Here is a 19,427-nt window from a genome sequence, read left to right on the forward strand (position 1 = left end):
TAAAGATGGGAATAAATTACTTGACAGTAAACTGGATGGTCACTTTTATCTTTTTATAAATAATGTTTGCATATGTGCTTGTGAACATCAGCTTTATTCTCCACTAAGGTTAAAATAAGCATGATTAATTTTGTTACCCTAGGAAGGAATATTTGAGGAATTTTTATGACTACAGAGTGTGGGCTTAAACTAAAATTGGCTAATTCCTTAATTTCTCGAATAAATATTCCTTAATTTCTCTAATAAAAATAATTTCTCTGGCTTTCACTGGTGATAACAGTGAAATAAAGACCAGTTTTGGATTCGGGAAATTGGATTCAAACTTAGTTGCTTCTACTCTCAAGAATCATTAAGTTTTAGGCAACAGAAGCCTGTTCAAACTAGCTTCACGAAAAAGGAGGATTTATGGGAGGGTTTATGGGAGATATGCAAGGGTATTTCCCAGAATCCAAGCCCAAGAACTGTTGCTGGATTGGAAACAGCTTTGTCCATCTCACTGGAAGTAAATTGTCCCTGCTTTTACCTCCACTTGTGCGGGCTTCTCCTCTCCTCTGCCCCTTTCCCTCCTTTTTTGCTTTACTGTGAACATGCTCTCCCAAGCCCTGGCCTCAACACCTGTCTTATTTTAAGCGTTCAGCAAAGACTGACTCGGTTTTTCAGTGTACTAATTTCCAGTTTGTGTGAGAAAATCTGACTGACTCAACTTAGATCAGGTAGATGCTGCTTATCCATTCAGTTCTAGCTGACAGATAAGGAGCACCAGTCATGGTGGTACCTGGAGTTCTTTCTTCTGGTTCTTCTGGGTCTAAAGAGAGAGAACTTCTCCAAGAATGTGAGTATCATGAAGAAATGCTTGGTAGAAAATGGGTGGCATATAGAATAATATGTATTACCTCTGAGGTCTTGGGTGGGTCACTTAGTCTCTATGAATCTCAGTTTCCTCATCTTTGAAGTGAAATAATGATGGTCTCCCTCTCACTAGATATTGTGACAATCGGGTAAGACAGAATACATAAAAATTAGAAAGCTTTGTACCAGGGTTGGAAACAAATAAAGTAAATAAGGTATTTAAACCACACACTATATATACTTTACTGTGAATTAACAGGATCTATTTTAGAAGTAATGACTTCTAGAATATTATGCTGAATGTCATTATAGTTACCTATAATAAAATTATTCCAATTAAAAACAGATTTGAATGGTATAACTGTACAGAAAAAATTTTAAAAGATTTGAAGTTTAGTAACAGCATAAATTGTTTTAAAGCATAAAATTAGATATAGACTTTTACAAAGCAACAGTTTTCTGAGCTTCTAATATACATTAGGCCTTATAGGGAACAAACAGGGATGCAAGGCTAGTAAGAAGTATTGGGCTCATCATTCTCAGGGAGCTTTTGTCAAAATGAGAAATATGTATACCAGGATAAAATGATAAAATAGTAAACAGTGCATGATAAATGCGAATTAGACTATAGAACTTCATAAATTAGATCATTGAAGGCTGTCAAGGTCAAGGAAAGCTTTCTAGAAGCAGCTGGGATTTCAGAAATGAATAGAATCAAATAAGGAAGCTCAAAGAAAGTAGGTACTTCAGGTAATAAAACACAAGTCTATGAGTTAACTGCTTGGAGTAGAATTTTTTAATAGGAAAATATGTTGAGGCCAAGGCTTCATGGGCCTTGAATGCAAGCTTGAGCAATTCAGATGATATCCTGTGAGCGTTTGAAGATTCTGCAATAAAGCAATTAATTACATTAGGAAGCAGTCTTTTAGGCAAAGAAATTTCCCTAGTGCCAGTAAACAAAGGGCTTGAGAAGAGTCTGGTGGCCTCATCTCTTGACGCCCGTGCCTCCTGCCAAAAAAAAAAAAGTGCAAACATTTTTATGAGGGGAATGCTAATAGCCACCTAAAGAAAATACGTTTCACTTTATGTATTCCAATCCTGCCCATTTTCCTTAACCATACATTGTTTTTCAAATTATTATGTCCCATTTTGACATTCTTGATCTATTATGTCTCCAGTTTAAGGCCAGCATACGACTAATTTCAGTAGATTTTACTGTGTTAGAGCAGTAAGAATATTTAGGAAAAGATTATCCAACATAAGTACTTACCAGACTTCATGTAGATTCATTTTGGGTGGATACACTTTGACAGCGTGGTATTCCTGGATCCTGTGAACTCTTATCTGGCACTGAGCTCATGGGGGGACCTTGTAAGTACTGTGGAACGTTAAGTGGTAAATACCTGAGCATTTTCCAGTGTTGCTTTTAGTCAGCTGTTTCATCTGGGCAATGTCAGGGTTGAGGAAGAGCCAATGCTGTTTCCTAGGCTCATATTGGCTGTGCCCATGTGGGTTGTCCAAGTGCCCACCACTGCTGCCACCACCATAATCAGGGTGTAAATGGGGCTTGCCTGACCCCAGTTTTCTTCATTTGTGACCACGTGTAATGGTCTTAGCCCTTTAAAGATAAATTAAGTCTGTCATAATTTCTGAAAAACATTCTTAGAGGTGAGGTGAGGTTGGTTAACACGAAAATGTCAACAGAATTTTCTTTTATCTCCTCATTCTGATGTGTTTTTCAGCCACTTCTTTAAGCCTCTTGTGTGATGTGATAATGCTTTATTTTACATTTTGTTTATCAAGAGTGTTTGATCAGACGCATGGGAGTCTGCCCCAGACGGGAAGCTGCAGCTGCGAGCCTCCCTAGCTCTGACCCTGCTGGGGGAATAGCCACCACGAGGCTACCTAATAGGGCTGGTTTGACCTGACCAGGTGACCTTAGCAAGGGGTGGGGGGTGTGCTGAAGAAGGCTGGCCTACAACTGGGATCGAGGGGCGTGATCACACTGCAGAAATGGAACCCTCTGCCCAGGGCACACAAGAAAACCAAACCTCAGGACGAAGGAGGGAGGGACACATGCGAACACATGAGGACTCACAAGGCATCCAGACATGGAAGTGCAGTACTGGGGACCACAGGTGACCTGCAGCCGGGCACCCAGCACAGAGAGCATCATGGCAGAGCAGGTGGCTCTGAGCCAGACACAGACGTGTGGGATACTGTGGGAAGAGCTGTGCCAAAGCTATTCTTTCCATCAATCAGGGACAATATATCTTAATATGTATATATCCTCTTCAAGAGGAATATCTACCCACCATCTGGTAGCTGTTCCAGGATGGCTTCTGCCAAAAGATACCTTCATTGTGGGCTACACCGACTCCCACTTCACAGTGGCCAACATCCGCAAGCAGAGCAAGTCCACCCCAGAGAAGGAGCCCAAGCTGGAGGAGTTCTTTGCCCACAGCTCCTACATGGCCAGCCAGTATGATGACGTGGCTTCCTAGGAGCACCTCAACAGTGGCGTGAACGCTCTCCACTAGGGTCTGCAGGCTAGTGCCTCTTCTACCTGGCCTTGCTCCCCAGCGGCTACAGGACTGTCACCAAGAACATCTGTGACACCTGCGCGAGCCAGACAGAACCGTATCATCATGGGGAAGCTCTTTGGGAGGGACCTGCGTATTTCCAACCAGCTGTCCAACCACGCAGCCTCCCTGTTTTGTGAGAACTAGATCTACTGCATCGACCACTACCTGGGTAAGGAGGTAGTCCAGAACCTCATGGTGCTGAGGTTTTGTCAACAGGATCTTTAGGCCCCATTTGGAACCGTGACAACATTGCCTGCATGGAGCCTTCAAGGAGCCATTTGGCACTGAGGGCCAGTGGAGCTACCTCAGTGAATCTGGGATCATCTGGGAGGTGATGCAAAATCCCCTCCTCCAGATCCTGTGTCTGGTGGCCATGGAGAAGCCCACCTCCACCAACTCAGATAACATCCATGATGATAAGGTCAAGGTGTTGAAATGTATATCAAAGGTGCAGGTGAGCAATGTGGTCCTGAGCCAATATATGGAGAACCCCACTGAAGAAGGTGAGGCCACCAGAGGGTACCCAGAGGACCCCAGGGTGCCCCATGGGTCCACCACTGACACCTTTGCGGCTTTTATGTTCTCTGGGGAATGAGAGGTGGGATAGGCTGCCCTTCATACTGTGCTGCGGCAGAGCCCTGAATTAGCACAAGACCGAGGTGTGTCTGCAGTGCCTAAACGTGGCTGGTGATGTCTTCTAGCAGCAATGCAAATGCAACAAACTGGTAATCCATGTGCAGCCCAAGGAGGCTGTGTATGCCAAGATGATGACCAAGGAGCCTGGCGTGTTCTTCAACCCTGAGGAGTCAGAGCTGGACCTCACCTACAGTAACAGATACAAGAACGTGAAGCTCTTTGATGCATATGAGCACGCCTCATCCTGGACATGTTCGGTGGAAGCCAGATGCACTTTGTGTGCAGTGACGAGCTTCAGCAGACCGGGTACATCTTTACCCCACCGCTGCACCAGATCAATCGCAAGAATCCCCAGCCCATCCCCTACATCTGTGGTAGCCCAGGCCCCACAGAGGCCGATGAGCTGATGAAGAGAACGGGCTTCCAGTACAAAGGGACCAACAAGTGGGTGAATGCCACATGCTCTGAGCCCTGAGCACCTGGTCCCCACCCCAACCCACCTTGGCCTGTCTCTCTGTCCTTCCCACTGTCTGACCCCATTTCAGGAGGACCTTGAGACCATAACCATCAGCCTCACAATACCGGCTCCAGGCTCTGGCCACACTGTACCATGACTGCCTTGGGCCCAGTTACATTCTTCAACCACAAGCGCAAGAGAATCACACTGTGACCATCCCCAGCAGCCAGTGAGCCAGCTTCTGTCCACAAAACTGAGCCCCAGTGGAAGAAAGAAGAGTGGCTCTTCATCTGTCCTGGCTCTTTCCAGATGACTGGAGTTAGAGGACCATAGGTAGGGGCAGTGGTAGGCCTCAGTGGGCCATGGCTGTCAGCAGGCTCCTCAGAACTCAGGAGGAAGGCCCAGTTGCTTCTGCACCAGCCTCAGTGCTATTTGATATTCCTGGTCACCCCTGGAAGGAACTTCCAGGCTGCCCAGCACACCCCGCCACCGTCTTGGCTTCCTCAAATGTCCCCCTCGAATGTCCTCCCCACTGGAAACCAAGCAGCAGGTGGGATGCCCGACCTCAGTCCCCTGTCATTAAACCAGCAAATGGAATAAAAAAAGTGTTTGATCATATGTAGGTGCCCTGGATTGAGAGGCTAAATCTTTACATCCAGGGATTGAGAGAGAAAGAAGGAAGGAGAGAAGTAAGAATGTGTGTATTATACCATGGATGGACCTAGAGGGCATTATGCTAAGTGAAGAGAAATCCTGCATGATGTCGCTTATACGTGGAATCTAAAAAAGAAAACGAATAAACAAACATAATCAGTCATAGATACAGAAAACAGGTGGCTGCTAAGAGGGCAGGGGCTTCGGGAGAGGAGAGAAATAGAGGGAGATTGAGGTACTGACTTTCAGTTAACAAAATAAATTAGTCACAGGTATGAAATGTAGTGTGGGGAATATAGACAGTAACTATGTAATATTGTTGTATGGTGACAGAAGACAGCTAGACTTATCATAGTGATCTTTTTGAAATGTATAGAAATCAAATCACTGTTGTGTAGCAGGAACTAACACAGTGTTGTGGGTCAGTTATACTGCAAAAACAAACAAGTTCATAGAAAAAGAGATCAGGTTTGTGATCACCAGAGGCCAAGGTGGGTTGGAGGGAGATCATCTGAAGGCAGTCAAAAAGTGTAAACTCTGAATTTTAAGTACTTAGTAGGGATGTAATGTGTTGTGCAACATGACAAGACAACACTGCTGTACAATGTAAATGAAAGTTGTTAACAGTAAATTGTAAAAATTCTAATCACAAGGAAAAAAACTGTCTTTAATGTATCTATAAGAAATGGTAGATGTTCACTAAACCTATTGTGATCATTATTTCATAATCTATATAAGTCAAATCATTATGTTGTGTACCTTATATGTTGTGTGTCAATTATATCTCAATAAAACTGGGCAGGGGGAAGAGATGTGTTTTACAAGGAGGGTATTCCTTTTTATGAATGCTGGAATCATCAGAATCTGCAATGATTATAACAGCTGAGATAAGTCATTCTGTACTTAAAAAAAAATCAAAGGAAAGGATCGTGGGTCACAATCACAAAGACTTTTCAGTGACTCATTGTACTGTTTCTATAATTACCCTGTCCCTTAGATTTGTCCTTCCTGCTCAATCCTTCTTTCCTCCTAGGAGGGGAATAATTTAGGAAGATTAATTCAGTCCTGCTGGGCATAGCATCAACTTCAACACAGAATACTAATTTATACATATATGTAAGTTATGACCAACCTAGATAGCATATTGAAAAGCAGAGACATTACTTTGCCAACAAAGGTTTGTCTAGTCAAGGCTCTGGTTTTTCTGTGGTCATGTATGGATGTGAGAGTTGGACTGTGAAGAAGGCTGAGCGCCGAAGAATTGATGCTTTTGAACTGTGGTGTTAGAGAAGACTCTTGAGAGTCCCTTGGACTGCAAGGAGATCCAACCAGTCCATTCTGAAGGAGATCAGCCCTGGGATTTCTTTGGAAGGAATGATACTAAAGCTGAAACTCCAGTACTTTGGCCACCTCATGTGAAGAGTTGACTCACTGGAAAAGACTCTGATGCTGGGAGGGATTGGGGGCAGGAGGAGAAGGGGACGACAGAGGATGAGATGGCTGGATGTATCACTGACTCGATGGACGTGAGTCTGGGTGAACTCCAAGAGTTGGTGATGGACAGGGAGGCCTGGCATGCTGCGATTCATGGGGTGGCAAAGGGTCGGACACGACTGAGCGACTGAACTGAATGTTCATTTGGAGGTTGATCACACAATTTTTTTGTGGCCACACAGTATCCTAAGTCTTTCAAATTTTTAAGAATTTTTAATTTATTAGTATAATACAGCTTTTCTTCTAATGCCATAGAAAATGGAACTTCATATTTTCCAGATGTTGTCAGAGCAATTTGAAAAATGATTCAGTGAATTAAAGTTGTAGCAGAGACTTAATTAAACTGTAGAACAATTATTTTGAGTAAGAGCATGAATATACAGCCTGTTTTATTACTTTTATTTTTCTGAGGGTCAGGGATAACTGATTGCCAGTTTATATGTATCTGCAAGCATGAAACAAGAACAAAATAAAACCTGAAAGAGTAAATGAGTGTTAAGTGCTTTATCTTAGGATATTGTCTGTTTGGTCATGTTGTAATGGTAATTCTGATGTGGGACTAATTTCATGATTCAGATGGAACACTTGAAGTTTAATCAGCATAAATGGTGTGTGGCCTATTCCCTCTAAGTAGAAAATAACTTTTCTGTGCGAAGTGCTGTAATTCTTCAATTCTTTTCCAGTTCAAGGTTAGCCTTAGGATTAACATCTTTGCTGTTTTACTATTCTTTAGGCATATTCAAAACATGAGTGAGATCAAGACTGATGTCGGACGAGCTCGAGCATGGATAAGATTGTCTCTAGAAAAGAAGGTCTTGTCCCAGCATCTCAAGCAGTTGCTCTCTAACCAGCTGCTCACAAAGTAAGAGGTGGCCTCGAGGCATTTCTGTTTCTATGACCTATGCCTACAAAATAAGTTGCATAGACTGACAGGCTGCCTTCTTTAGCATGAGTTGTTCACTCCTTGCACATGCACTCTTCCTTTCTAACAGGCACATGTTTCAGAAACTCTGTGTCATGACCTCCTATTTGATTATATATGGGAGGGTACAGATTTCATAGCCAGAGGCAGATGGTGCTACCTTTTTCAGAAAAAAAAGCTAAGTAGTCCCACAGGTTGATGGTAGCATCCAAAAAGTGAAAGTGGCTCAGTTGTGTCCAGCTCTTTGCGACCCCATGGACTGTACAGTCCAAGGAATTCTCCAGGCCAGAATACTGGAATGGGTAGCCTTTCCCTTCTCCAGTGGGTCTCCCAACCCAGGGATTGAACCCAGGTTTCCCACATTGCAGGTGGATTCTTTACCAGCTGAGCCACAAGGGAAGCTTTACCAGCTGAGCCACAAGGGAAATACCCAAAAGATGGGTTGAATTTGTGTAAACCTTGTATCATATTGTGAAGATCACAACAAAACCAGGAGTAGCAAAAAAATTAAAAGGTCCATAGTAAAGAGCTTCTCTGAGAGTCTTACCAATACTTATATTTAGTAGTGTAGAGCCAGTAAACCAGTCAAGAGCATATTAGTTAATTAACTGTTTTGATTGATTCCCTTTACTCCATCAGAAACCTGGATGATAATACATATAGTAGAATTAATTTGAAAATTAAGGGCTTTGGGGTTCTCTAGAGCAAAGGCATGCAAAGGATTCAGCAGAGACCTCAAACACGAGAGTGTTGGAATCCCACCATAACCCAATTCTTTTTGTGATTTTAAATTTGTATGTATCACTGTAGAGTTAGTTATCCCTTGGAGCATTTTAGGATGACTCTTAATATCCAAAGAATGAGTTAGATAAAGAATATATGATGTGAAGTACAGCCTGTGAACCTGACCGTCTCCTCTTAAAACTGACTACACTCCCCACACCTTATCCCTGCTGATAAGTCTTCTGCCCTTTGTGGCCAGAGTACAAAGCAGAAAATGATAGTCGTTTAAAAATGTTGCTACGTAAAGGTAACTACTAAGTATCTTACATGTTTTCTACTGTACTTCCTTCTATGCATGTTCTCTTAGTTAAGATTATACTGTATTTGCAATTCAGCTCACCCTTTTTTCAGGTTAATATTATACCATAACATTTTCTATGTCATAAAGTCTCTGAAATCTGAATGCCTGTGTTCAAATACTGCCTTTACTATTCACTATTTGAATGGCCTTTTAGGCAAGATCCTTAACTTCATTTTGTCACTTTTCCTCATCTGTAAAAGGAGAATGCTAATAGACTTACCTCTCATGTGATCACGAGGATTAGATATATTAATAATTATGAAATACTTGGGAAATGCTTAAATGTAAATGCTTAATAAAAAGTTACTGTTTTAGGGAGCAGTAGTTTTTTTCTTACTCAGTTAAAATTCAATCCTTATTTGAAATGAAACATCTGAAACACAGAGTGGTTTAAATTTTCCAGAAAGATATCTTCCAAACACTATAATATGGATGATTATAACTAGTCAGTATTTTTAAAAATTTATCTTTAGTGAATGTTATGTCCTTCAGCCATGGGATGAGGAAAAAAAAAAATCCACCATAGGCTATTAATAGCAGATGTGGGGAGTAGTAGTTTTGTTATTGTTAAAATTCTTCTTAAACTTAATTTTTTTAACAGATTTTTTAAAATTTGTTTTTAGCTGCACTGAGTCTTCACTCTGCATGCTGGCTTTCTCTTGCTGCCATGAGCAGGGGACTACTCTCTAGTTGCGGTGCGTGGCCTTCTCACTGCTGTTGCTTCTCTCGTTGCAGCTTGCAGGCTCTGGAGCTCAGGCTCAGTACTTGTGGCGCCTGGGCTTAGTTGCGCCATGACATGTGAAATTTTCTCAGACCCAGGGATTGAAGCTGTGTTCCCTGCATTGGCAGATGGATTCTTACCCATTGTATCACTAGGAAAGTCCTAAACTTTATTTTAAATTAGTATACTATGATATATTGGGTTGGAAAAACCTGAATGAACTTTTTGGCCAACTCAGTGTTTTTATTTTTTACAAATAATATTCAAGTGGACATTTGTGAGTAAATCTTTGCCATTTCATATTATATCCTTAGGACTGAGTCCTTAAAATAAAATTAATAAGTCAAAGAATAATTATTTTTAATTACTTAAATATTACCAACAAATTGCTTTTCTGAAATTTTCAGATTACACTTTCTGTTATTCACTGCCACCCCCCACATACACCCCCATCAGCACTGATCATTAATTTTAAATCTTTATTACTTTAATGGACAAAATGAATTCACAGGAGGTTGTTTCTTTAATTACTAAGTAGGTTAAAATATTAACGTATATACATTCATTTTTATGAATTGTCTGTTCTTTCTAGATTGAAGTTTCTACTCATCGTTTGTCTAAGAGGAAGTATTTTTTAGCGGAAGACATAAAGAAAAATACACAATACTATTACTTTGTGTTTGTCTTATCCTTTCCTAGGAAGCTTTATAAACGTTATGCTTTTCTCCGTTGTGAAGAAGAAAGAGAGCAGTTTCTTTACCATCTTCTTTCCCTCAATGCTGTGGACTATTTCTGCTTCACCAGTGTCTTCACCACTATCAGTAAGTCTGGAGAAGTGAATGTTAAGTGAAGTGCTGCTCAGATGACTAATGGAATAAGAGTTTATATTTTTAAAAGTGAGACATACCACAGTTCAGTGAGACAGACACTGTAACATCCACCCCTCCCCCAACCTTCCCTGCCCAACCCCATCTCCATTTAGCAATAAAGGTTACAGCCCAGCAGCCCCACCTCCTGAAGACACCCTCGGCTATTTGGGGAATGTCTCACCAAAGAAAACTACCATCCCTGAGGCTGTCCGTCCTACTAAAGCCAGCCAGGATCCCTGCCTGATCCCTGGGCTGCCCCAGAAGTCACTGTGGTATCAGCTGAGGACTCACAGCATCAGAGCTCAGTTTCTGCCTCAGCCCACCCTTTCTTCCTCACATGTTGAACCTAGAAGCAGCATTCTTCATGCTGATTTCTGACTCAGAGTCTGCTTACCAAAAAACCCATCCTGCAGTAGGAAATGGGGTTGATGTGAAGAGGAATGTTTTATTAAACAAACATTGCAGTGTCTTATCTGAAACACATAAATTCAAAGAATCAGTATATGATAATAATAAACATGTAACTGAACAGCCATGAAATTAAAAGATGCTTGCTCCTTGGAAGAAAAGCTATGACCAACCTAGACAGCATATTAAAAAGCAAAGATATTACTTTGCCAACAAAGGTCTGTCTAGTCAAAGCTATGGTTTTTCCAGTAGTCATGTGTGAATATGAAAATTGAATTATAAAGAAAACTGAGTGCTGAAGAATTGATGCTTTAGAACTGTGGTGAAGACTCTTAAGAGTCCCTGGGACTGCAGGGAGATCAAACCAGTCAACCCTAAAGGAAATCAGTCCTGAATATTCATCTGAAGGACTGATGCTAAAGCTGAAACTCAATACTTTGGCCACCTGTTGTGAAGAACTGACTCACTGAAAAAGACCCTGGTGCTGGGAAAGATTGAAGGCAGGAGGAGAAGGGGACGACAGAGGACAAAATGTTTGGATGACATCACCAACTCGATGGACATGAGTTTGAGCAAGCTCCAGGAGTTGGTGATGGCCAGGGAAGCCTGGTGTGCTGCAGTCCATGGGGTTGCAAAGAGTTGGACAGGACTGAGCAACTTAACTAAACTGAACATCATTAAACTTTGATGATTCAGAAAGACTTCAGAATCTTGCTGAATGTTGAAGATCTTAATGACCCAGATAACCACGATGGTGTGGTCACTTACCTAGAGCCAGACATCATGGAGTGTGAAGTGGACCTTAGGAAATGTGACTACAAACAAAGCTAGTGGAGGTGATGGAATTCCAGCTGAGCTATTTCAGATCCTAAAGGATGATGCTTTGAAAGTGCTGCATTCAATATGCCAGCAAATTCGAAAATTCTGTAGCAGCCACAGGACTGGAAAAGGTCCATTTTCATTCCAACCCCAAAGAATAGCAGTGCCAAAGAATGTTCAAACTACCATACAGTTGCACTCATTTTGAATACTAGTAAGGTTATGCTCAAAACCCTTCAAGCTTGACTTCAGCAGTACGTGAACTGCGAATTTCTAGATGTACAAGCTGGGTTTAGAAAAGGCAGAGGAACCAGAGATCAAATTGCCAATATCCGCTGGATCATAGAGAAAGCAAGGGAATTAAAAAAAAAAAAATCTGCTTCATTGACTACACTAAAGCCTTTGTGTGGCTTACAACAAACTGTGGAAAATACTTCAAGAAATGGTAATACCACACTACCTTACTTGTCTCCTGAGAAACCTGTATGTGGCTTAAGAAGCAATTAGAAACTTACATGGAACAACTGACTGGTTTAAAATTAGGAAAGAAGTAAGACAAGGTTGTAAATTGTCACCCTGTTTATGTAACTTCTATAACTTCTTATATAGCAGTTAATGCCTGACTGGATGAATTGTAAGCTGGAATCAAGATTGCCAGGAGAAATATCAACAAACTCAGATATGCAGATGATACCACTCTAATGGCAGAAAGTAAAGTTAATCTAAAGAGCCTCTTGATGAACGTGAAAGAGGAGAGTGAAGAAGCTGGCATAAAACTCAACATTCAAAAAACTAAAATCATGGCATCTAGTCCCATCACTTCATGGCAAATAGAAGGGGGGAAAGTGGAAGCAGTGACAGATTTTATTTTCTTGGGTCCAAAATCACCTCACTGAGGACAGTGAATACAGCCATGAAATTAAAGTGCTTGTTCCATGGAAGGAGAGCTGTGACAAACCTAGACAACGTATTCAAAAGCAGAGACATCACTTTGCTGACAAAGGTCCGTATACTCAAAGCTGTGGTTTTTCCAGTAGTCATGTATAGATGTGAGAGTTGGACCATAAAGAAGGCTGAGCACCAAGGAACTGATGCTTTCAAATTGTGGTGTTAAGAAGACTCTTGAGAGTTCCTTGGACTGCAAGGAGATCATACCAGTCACTATAAGGAAATCGGCCTTGAATATTCACTGCAAGGACTAATGCTGAAGTTGAAGCTCCAATACTTTGTCCACTTGATGGAGAGTCAACTCATTGAAAAAGACCCTGATGCTGGGAAAGATTGACGTCAAGAGCAAAATGAGAATATGGTGGTTAAATAGACTCTGAATGCTAAGGGACATGAATTTGAGCAAACTCTGGGAGATAGTGAAGGACAGGAAAACCTGACATGCTACGGTCCATGGGGGTCAAAAAGAGTCAGACACAGCTTAGCCGCTGAACAACAACAAGAGGGAGGAAATACTGATTGAAGATGTGTTTTTGATAAACTAAATTATAGTATTTATTCTGTCACATTGGTCCCCTTCCCTACTTTGGAGAATTTTTACTTGTATCAGTTAGGAATTATTTTCAGTTGCAAATATCAGAAAACAGTGGTTTAAACAAATCGGTAGTTTTGTTTTTCTTACACAGTGAGAAGTCTTGAAGTAGGCAGTCTGCAGTGCTATCACAGACCCAAGCCCTGTGACCGCTGCCAGTGTGTGCTAATCACCTCATGATCACAGGATAGCTGTTCTCAGTTTACCCTCCAGCCTGAAGAAGGAAGCAGTGCCAAGGAAGAGGGGTCAGAATCTGTGCCAGAAGAACATAGTTTTCTGAGAAATTTCAATAAATATAACCAGTATTTCACTGGGCAGAGTTGTGTAGGTTTTGGTCTTCTAAGTCTCTGGTAGAGGCAGACAAAGAAAATGGAGTTAGAATGGTTATTAGACTAACCTGTAATATCTGTCAAGATACTGTTAGTTAATTAGAAGCTAAGGTGTTATACACAATTTTGAAAGAAAAGAAATTGCAGAGGGAGTTAGGACTCCTAAGCTCCTCCCCATATCTGCAGATTTCTCTTTATCCATGTAACTCTTAAAACTAGGGAATTGAAATACTTCATGAAATAAATATTCTGAGTTTAATACTACTACTCTTTTTCTGCTTTATGAAATCATTGTTGTGTATCTGTGAGCCCTTTGCAGCCAACAGAACTGCTGACCCTAAACAAGCCTTTTTCTGCATCTTTTCTAATCCTATTAGTGAAAGAAATGAGTAGCCTCTGGCACCTAAAATAACATCTTGCACTAACCTCTTCTGCTTTCAGTTTCAAAAATCGTTTGAGTCTCATGATTACTAAGCCATGAAAATATGGCCTTTTTCTCTGACATTTTCCTTTCCTTCAGCCAAAATAAAAGGACAGAAAGGGGAGTTATTCAGCCAACAGAAAGAAAGTCCTCTATGTAAAATTAGAGAAATGAGCCATTTATCCCATTCATTTTGCTCATCTAAGAGCACACTGAAACATGAACCCCTCTTGTGAGGCAGTATCTGAGCCCCTTGTCCAGTGACTGTTTTTAATCCTGCATGTAGTTCTTTCAAAGAGGACTTTTTAATAGTTCTCTTGTGACTGGATGAAGAGAATACCAACCAAAATATTGATTCTACCCTGCTTTAAAAAAAAAAAAAAAAAAGTATGGCTCTGAGGGCTAAAAATATGCTAATGTGTCTGAGCCGTCCTCATTTTTTAAAGGAAATGGAGGTGTGTGGAATGCCTAACTGTGGGTTCCACATTTGAGCAAACGATGGTGTTTGGCCAGTGACATCTAGTGGCTTGCCTTTGAAGAGCCTTCAAAGGGACGATTTCACAAATTCCTTTCCGCATCCTTATTCTCTCCCTGAGGCATCTCTTGCCCTAGAGCCCCCTTTCCAAGTTGTAGCTAATAGACTTCATATTACAACTGGAATGGAGGTGCTGTTGTCTATTACTGGCTTTGCATATAGGACTGTAACACTGGGGTGAGAAAGTTCTGGAGTGCAGTGTTGTGAAGCATTGCCCAAGAAAATCAGCAACAAGCAGATACTATGCAAGTAGTCACCAACCACTTTCCTTATATGAAACCATGCCAGTAACCATGCTCATTTGTACTCCATTTTGGAACAAAATGAATAAAAACATCAAAGCAATGAAAATACTACACAGTCACTGTCTATGTCCACAGGTATTCTGGTGCTAATGCCTGACATTGTTTATAAAATGTAGTGCTGATGATAAGCATGCCATGTTATGGGTGTGAGAGTTGGACCATGAGAAGGCTGAGTGCTGAAGAATTGGTGCTTTCGAATTGTGGTGCTGGAAAATACTCTTTTGAGAGTCCCTTGGACTGCATGGAGATCAAATCAGTCAATCCTGAAGGGAATCAACCCTGAATATTTGTTGAAAGGACTGTTGCTGCAGCTGAAGCTCCAATACTTTGGCCACCTGATGCGAATAGCCAACTCATTGAAAAAGACCCTGGTACTGAGAAGGATTGAGGGCAAAAGGATAAGAGGGTGACAGAGGTTGAGATGGTTAGATAGTTATCACTGACTCGATGTATAAGAATTTGAGCAAACTCCAGGTAATAGTGAAGGACAGAGGAGCCTGGTGTGCTGCAGTCCATGGGGGTTGCAAAGAGTCGGACAGAGTTTAGCAACTGAACAACAACAATGCCATGTATACATAATGATGTATAAGTATGGAAACTAGTACAAGTACTGGAACTTGTGGCTTAATACCAGACCTCATCTTTCTAGACTAGAGGAGGTTATGATCTCATCCTGTTGCTTAAGTTTATATCTTGATAGATCATTAAAAAGCAAATTATCTGTGAAAGCCAACAGAATTCTGAACATATATTTGTTTTCTTCAGGAGAACTTCATTGTTATTTTGTATTAATTTCAGCATTTTTCTTTCAGTGATTCCATATAGGTCAGTGATCATTCCCATCAAAAAGCTGAGCAACGCGATCATCACGTCAAACCCTTGGATCTGTGTATCAGGAGAACTAGGAGACACGGGAGTAATGCAGATTCCCAAAAACCTCCTTGAAATGACTTTTGAAGTAGGTTCAGCTAATTGCTTTCTTAGCACAAAGTGTCATACATAGTTCTACACAACAATGCCAGTTTCAGTTTTTCATTTTTCCCCGAGTCAAATAATACAAAGGGTAATTAAGCATGCAGGATCATTTAGAAGATTATATACCTAAAGTTGTCTGCTACTGCTGCTGCTGCTAAGTCACTTCAGTCATGTCCGACTCTGTGTGACCCCATAGATGGCAGCCCATCAGGCTCCCCCATCCCTGGGATTTTCCAGGCAAGAACACTGGAGTGGGTTGCCATTTCCTTCTCCAATGCATGAAAGTGAAAAGTGAAAGTGAAGTCGCTCAGTCGTGTCTGACTCTTAGCGACCCCATGGACTGCAGTCTACCAGGCTCCTCCGTCCATGGAATTTGCCAGGCAAGAGTACTGGAGTGGGGTGCCATTGCCTTCTCCAAAAGTTGTCTGGAACACATGAATTTGTTTTGCATTCTTATTGTTATTTTAATTGTTAAGCTGTGTATTTCTACTTGTAGTGGTGCACTCTGGGGCTTTGCCAGGTCCTTTTCCATAATTCCCAACGCGTGTTGTAAAACCTGGCACGTAGAGAACATTCAGGTGAATGCTTTCCCCACAGTGGTTCTCTTCCAAACTGTAAATTCACCCTGCCTGAACCTGGACAAAGGGAACGGGAGCTGCTTTTCATGCTTTGGCCTTTAGACCACATGGTGATATTTATAAAGTGATCTTGCGAAAATACCTCTCACTATGATAGTCAGTTTTCCGGTCTTACCTGGTGAAGTAGCCCCATACTTTTGAGCCCACATGCTGGTTGATCCTGGCATGCAGAAAGGAGACAAACATCTGTTCTCCTTTCCGAAGGGAAATGGTACTAATTGAACGTTCTGTTCCTGGGGTCTAGGAATGGCAGTTTCCACTCAGAGTCATGACACTGCCCAAGAGCTTATTTTGACACTATTCAGTGGGCTCACAGCTATCTGTATATAAAAGATTAAAATCCTTGGCTTTTCTTTGACTGCTATAAAGCATAAACTGCATTATAAGTCCCATCATTGCTGTTTCCAGACTCTCACATCTGCCTGCTTCTTTCCATCTCTGCTGCCACAACTAATTCAACATGCCCTCCTCCATCACCTAGATCGCTATGATTCAAAGATGTGAAGTGCTTTGAGAACTCATAGCTTTGAGGTTCCCAGCTATACATAGTCAGTTGGGGTCTGTGATCTTTCATCAGAATTTTGTTGACATTTATTTTTACCATTTCTGTTATCATCACTTTTTTTTTTTTATCATCACTTTCTTTTGTACTTACGCACAAAAGGTCAGGAAGAATGCTGATAACTATGTTTTTTTTTTTTTAACAGTAGCTTCAGAGACTTCTAGATGATGTTTGAGGTCAGTCTGCCTTAGTATTTATTAAAGCAGAAGAACTTGGTGATTTTTTATGTCTATAATTATTTTTCTGACCTCTCTATAACTAAATAGCATCCTTTCCCATTTTTTGGAATTCTTCTCATCCTTCAAAGGAAAAAAAATCTACGGTGATGTTTCTGGATTCTCCAGTTGGAAATCATTGTTCCTTCCCAAGTGTTCTTCAAGCACCTGTTTACATATCTACTCTCAGACATTATGTAATCCCTCTCATTTAATAACGTTCCTATGTTTCCTGTCTCATTAGAAGGGATCTATTTGGATATTTTTCTCTAGTGCACAACAGAACACATTATGCAGAGTCCTCTGCACTTGTAAATTGTTTGGAACCACTACTAAAGCTGAGAGGTGGCAGGAAAAGATTGGGAACTGAGTACCTTGTGGTCCTGTCCCTACAGTGCCAGAATCTGGGGAAGCTGACGACTGTCCAGATCGGTCACGATAACTCAGGACTGTTAGCCAAATGGCTAGTGGATTGTGTCATGGTCAGAAATGAAATCACAGGACATACATATAGGTAAGTAAATGTCCTTGGGAGTTCAGACTTCTTTTAATACTTTTTAGACAAGAAAAAGTTTGAGAATTATTTTCATTCTAAAGCTTTCCCACTACCTTTTGAATTTTACTTTAGTTTTTTGGGTTGTCTTGTTTATGTAATAACAAAGTTCTTTTATTTTGTTCCAAATACAAAATTGCCCCCAAAATACTTCTCAAAAAGACTGATTGTGTTTGCTGCTAACACTTAGTCCACAAATATGTTGAAAAAGATTGAAACTCTGATAAGAAAAGGAAAAAAAGAAACTTAAAATAATATCAGTAAGACAAAAGGCTCTTTTGGACACTCCTGATTGCAGCCAGCACTCCTCTTTGAGAACATTCTCCCCTTTTTTCCTGGAACTTAATTCCCCCATTAACATCTAGTTTGAAGATACTCTTGTTGACACTAACTACAGAATTTTGATACAGATGAGGTATGAGAAAATATTTAAAAGTTACTTTAATTTGATAATAATAATTTATGGCTATACAAGAGAGACTTCTTTATTTTTCAGAGATTCACTGAAGTAATTAGTAAAATGTCCTGATGTGTGATTTACTTTAAAATACTTTTATCAAAAAACAAAAATGAAGCATATGGGAGAATGTTATAACTAAGTCATAAGAACATGGGTGTCTATTTTTTTGTCTTCTTTTTTAAGTGTTTGCAATTTTTTATAATGAAAAAATCACCCACAGGCTGATCACCCACTAAAATGATGGGTTTCACCCTTGATGCCATTTAAAAATTCTGATTAAAGCTAGTAACATATTGGAGATTCTGAAGGTTATTTCTGTCCTGCTAGGTTCCCATGTGGGCGGTGGCTGGGGAAAGGCATTGATGATGGAAGTCTGGAGAGAATTCTCATTGGAGAATTGATGACATCAGCAGCAGATGAGGATCTAGTAAAGCAGTGTCGGACTCCACCCCAGCAGAAATCACCCACTGTGGCCAGGAGACTGAGCATCACATCACTGACAGGAAAAACTACCAGTAATTAGTTGTTTTTTTATTTTCCAATGTGTCTTAGATGTTTTAGGCATCATGTGGCCATTTCATAAAAAACTGTTGTGTTAAATGAATTATGGTAAGGAGATTAAAAAGAAAGCTGAGGAAAATTAATTTGTGAGAAAGACTTTAGAGTGGAGAGAGAAAAGGGGGGAAATAAGGCAGGATAATTACAAATAATTAAAAGCCTGAAGAATTTAGATGTTAAAATCCAATAAAAAACCACCTGCTGTGTTTCAGTTATGCTCTGAAGGTATGAATAAATAATATTTTGCCTGAAACTTCAAGGAAGAATAAGGACAGTTATAGTACTCTCATATCTAGTTATCCAAAGCCCCTTTGTCTAAGAGTAATTCTAAAAATTCCACTCCCCACCCCACCCCCAAACTTCCTGTAGAAGTGACAAAATATATAAAAAAGTGACTTCTACAGATGGGATATTGTGTTCACATGCCATTTTTAATAGCACAATAAACTTCTAGTTTATACTAATGTGGTCCTTAGTCTCCCAAGGATATCAAATTTTAATCCCTGGGATATGTAAATGTTACTCAATTGAGTAAGTTAAGGATCTTGAGATAGGGAAATTATCTGGGTTATCCAGGTGAACCCTAAATTTAATTACATGTATTGTTATAAGATAGAGGAAATTAGACACACAGAGGAGAAGACAATAAATAGACAGATGGAGGCAGAGACTGGATGATGTGGGCACAGGCCAAGGAATGCCACCTGGGCTTGAAGAGGCAAGGAGCAACTTCTTCCATTGAGCCTCCTGAGGAAGCACAGCCCTGTCCACAACTTGATTTCCACCCATTGATACTGATTTCTGACTTCTCCCTCTGGAATTGTGAGAGAAGAAATTT

At 40.6% G+C, this 19,427-nt stretch overlaps 1 protein-coding gene, 1 long non-coding RNA gene and 1 pseudogene across 11 annotated transcripts in view; 2 read left to right on the forward strand and 1 right to left on the reverse strand.

Moving 5' to 3' along the window:
* The window catches only part of DENND5B (DENN domain containing 5B), a 224,053-nt gene that overhangs the window by 194,527 nt on the left and 10,099 nt on the right, over nt 1-19,427 (forward strand). For all 9 annotated transcript variants that reach the window (XM_086401458.1, XM_086401461.1, XM_086401460.1 and 6 more), the window contains 5 exons: nt 7,409-7,537; nt 10,102-10,223; nt 15,441-15,586; nt 17,414-17,532; nt 18,359-18,546. In XM_086401458.1, the coding sequence (XP_086257584.1) occupies nt 7,409-7,537; nt 10,102-10,223; nt 15,441-15,586; nt 17,414-17,532; nt 18,359-18,546 (704 nt within the window). The remainder of the gene's footprint in view (nt 1-7,408; nt 7,538-10,101; nt 10,224-15,440; nt 15,587-17,413; nt 17,533-18,358; nt 18,547-19,427) is intronic.
* Nucleotides 1,623-2,467, reverse strand: LOC147372502 (uncharacterized). The gene is made up of 2 exons (XR_015164137.1): nt 2,120-2,467; nt 1,623-1,857 (listed from the first exon to the last, which is right to left on the reverse strand). It is a non-coding gene; the product is annotated as an uncharacterized LOC147372502 (long non-coding RNA).
* On the forward strand, nt 2,818-5,320 carry LOC147372503 (glucose-6-phosphate 1-dehydrogenase pseudogene; annotated as a pseudogene). The gene has a single exon (XR_015164135.1). The product of XR_015164135.1 is annotated as a glucose-6-phosphate 1-dehydrogenase pseudogene (transcript).

The sequence above is a fragment of the Bos grunniens genome, chromosome 5 (assembly GCF_055505025.1).
Source record: "Bos grunniens cultivar Pamir isolate PY7600 chromosome 5, Bosgru_T2T1.0, whole genome shotgun sequence".
Taxonomy (NCBI): Eukaryota; Metazoa; Chordata; class Mammalia; order Artiodactyla; family Bovidae; genus Bos; species Bos grunniens.